Source organism: Myxine glutinosa, chromosome 10, assembly GCF_964187855.1.
Source record: "Myxine glutinosa chromosome 10, kmMyxGlut1.1, whole genome shotgun sequence".
NCBI classification, from domain to species: domain Eukaryota; kingdom Metazoa; phylum Chordata; class Myxini; order Myxiniformes; family Myxinidae; genus Myxine; species Myxine glutinosa.
In genome coordinates, this window is record NC_136270.1 from 114,689,376 (window position 1) to 114,692,295 (window position 2,920).

General features: G+C 47.2%; 1 protein-coding gene across 1 annotated transcript; it reads left to right on the top strand.

Moving 5' to 3' along the window:
• The first annotated feature begins 656 nt into the window (after window positions 1-656).
• On the top strand, window positions 657-1,634 carry LOC137433681 (uncharacterized). Its single transcript, XM_068125953.2, has 2 exons — window positions 657-1,235; window positions 1,395-1,634. The coding sequence occupies exons 1-2, from the start codon at window positions 657-659 to the stop codon at window positions 1,605-1,607; spliced, it is 792 nt and encodes a 263-aa protein (XP_067982054.2). The 3' UTR covers window positions 1,608-1,634.
• Window positions 1,635-2,920: the final 1,286 nt, after the last annotated feature.

A 2,920-nucleotide genomic window follows, 5' to 3' on the forward strand; every position in this document is an offset into this window, starting at 1 on the left:
GACACTTTCAATCACAAAATTAATGATAATCGCATATAGTTAATGTTATTACAAAACAATATTAATACTAATAATGTCCTACTTCCCCAAGGCGTTTTTCCTGCAGTCATAACGTGTATAAATAGCTTATAGTTATAATGGCGTTTCGATGGGAGCAACGGCTTCTGCAGGAAATAAAAATATTATAAACCACAAACATGTATCATTAGCTTTTTAAACAGTCGCTAATGCTCTTTATAACACTAGGTGAAGAAATTTGGAGGAATCCCGACATCCGTGAAGTAAGGTTTAAGCCCCTGTCACACCTTGACGATTTAGCCAGCGTATGCCGAAGTGTCAAAATTTATCTAAAACGCTGGCGTTCGCTGAACTATCGATGTTTTTTTCTTCAGTTTTGGGCGTATAATAGCGTATTCATAACGAGTTGGACGTATGCATAACGTATTAGTAACGTACACAGAACGTTTCGATAACTTATACCAACGAATGCTTAGCGTGTTGTCGGCGTTCACAACTTATGCCCAACGATAGTCTAACTTATGCATAGCGCGCGGCAGCGTATCGCCGACGATCACGTGGCGTAGCCTATTAAAAGGCTGCCGCTCGACGATTCAAATCATAACCGCACTAGACATCGAAGTGTCAACATCACCGTCATGCCGAAGAAAACTTCGAAGAATGCTGCCAAGAAGTCTCCTGGCCGTGGCCGTGGCCGTGGACGCGGACACAAGGAGGATCCATCATCACCCACACCCTCCCCATCACGCACACCCTCTGACGGAGAGGATGCTGGTTCCAACGCCTCTCGGGCATCGTCGGTGGCATCGATAGCTGCGTCCGTGGCCTCCACCTCCTCTCAGCCAACCCTTGCGAAGAAGAGGGCCAAGAAGACACAGTTTTGTGACACAGTGACACAGACACAGAAGACACAAGAAGAGGAGCAGCTCATGTGCGATTTCCTTCGCGAGAACGCCATCCTCTGGGACATCAAGAAGACTGACTACCGGAGGGTGGACATGAAGGCAAAGCTCTGGGAGGATCAAGCCAAGGCCATGGGGAAGACTGTCGAGCACCTTCAAGGGTGGTTCAAGTCCCTGCGAGACACCCACACCCGTCTCGACAAGAAGAAGAGCGGTGACGGCGCCCCGGAAATGACAGAGAGGGAGCAGTGGGTGAAGGCAAACTTCGGCTTCCTCACGACTGTGGTCCGCCATCGTGCTGAGCCCGTCAACAGTGTAAGTATAAACACATATTAATATCAATACTAATATTTATTTATATTAGTTTTACTGTACTACAGATCTCTAAGCAAATTAATCATTGATTACTACAAATCATTGAATTTGCCTCGTATTTTTGCCTTGTATTTTACTAATCAATTGTCATAATTGCAGGTAAAGGAAACCATTGCAGCACACAGCGGGGACCTCGAGGCTGCCGAGGCTGCCTGTGCAGAGATCGTGGTTGATGACGACAGCACACCCTCCCCTGTCCCCTCTTCATCCTCACAGGGCAAGGGGAAGCGTGGCCAGGATGATGACCAGTTGCTGCAGTCACTCCAGAAGAGGGTGCATGAGTCTGGGGAGCTCCTCAAAGGATCCCTGTAGAAGGTGTACTGCTTGGTTATCCTTGGACCCACTCTGGCTAGCAGCTCGTCGAACATCGCTGGGGGCATACACAGGAAGTTGGTGAAGGATGCATGGTCCTCGTTACGGAGTTCCACCATGAGATGGTCATACATGCCAAACTGCCGTCGCCTCCCGATCCATGGTCTCACCCAGTTCCTTCTCCTCCGTTCACCTCTTCTTCTCCTGGCTCTATGGCACGCAACTGGTACAGTGTCAAATCGATGAGGTCATGTTGATGTTGGAGGACAGCTAGTAGGTATTCTCGTCTCAGCCTTGCCGGATCCTCCATCTCTCGGATGACATGGACATCTGCTCACCATGGAGTCTGGAACACTGACGGGTTCCTCCTGTGAACCCCATTTATACCAATTCCCCTAAACGCTGCCAATACGCCATTATATGGTAGCTGTAAGTTAGAAACACGTTCAGTAAGTTCTGTGGTCGTCCGGAAGACGTCAAATACGTCTACATACGTCAATATGCATTGGAGATACATTACACATAGGTTCAAAGCACGTTACTCATAGGTTAGAAATACGTTTCGGGTACGCTAGACATTATCTCGACGTATTTCGACTTATGAGTAACTTACAAGTAACGTGTGTCAACGATCGCCTAACGTGCCTACAACTTATGGCCAGCGTATGCGGAATGTGCGAGTCACACGCTGGCATACGTCGACAAATTTTGTGCATGCACAAAATTTGTTGACGAGCTCGGCGTACTACGACGTATGCCAGCGTGCTTCAGCGTGCTCTTAACGTATACAAAACTTACCCATAACGTATTCGACGTGTGCCAGTGTATTCGCCAAATTTTTCATACGTCGGCATATGCTGGCTAAAACGTCAAGGTGTGACAGCGGCTTTACTTACAGAACTGAGCGAAAATCTACTGTACTCTATATAACCCACAAATGTTGGGTTAATAACATGGCCCTTCCTTGTGCTAACGTGGTGTTTTTCATAGCGAACTTTTGAAACTCGCTCCTGCTGCTTGATACGAACCTGAAAGGGAGAAGCTCGGGTTGTGCTCCTTTACCAAGCAGCCAGCTAGCGCTTGCCAAGCCAGCCATTCCTTAACGCTTTTGAATGGAGTGCTTGCTCAAATGCTTAAACCGCTTTAGTTAGGCAGTTAAGAGGAAGCATCATTCATTTTTTCAGGAAAGCACCAAATTTGGCACAGATGTAGTATGGGCCTATACAATTGTTTTCCAGAGGGGCGCCCAAAAATTCAGAAAATTCAAAAAATCCCCAAAAATGTCCTGGATGCCGTGAAAAAGGGGAGAAAAC

What these genes read in the sequence shown, in the direction of transcription:
- LOC137433681 (XM_068125953.2), top strand. Translation starts at nt 657, where the DNA reads ATGCCGAAGAAAACTTCGAAGAATGCTGCCAAGAAGTCTCCTGGCCGT. An exon ending in GTGCTGAGCCCGTCAACAGT is followed by an intron (nt 1,236 to 1,394) that starts GTAAGTATAAAC and finishes TCATAATTGCAG; the next exon opens with GTAAAGGAAACCATTGCAGC.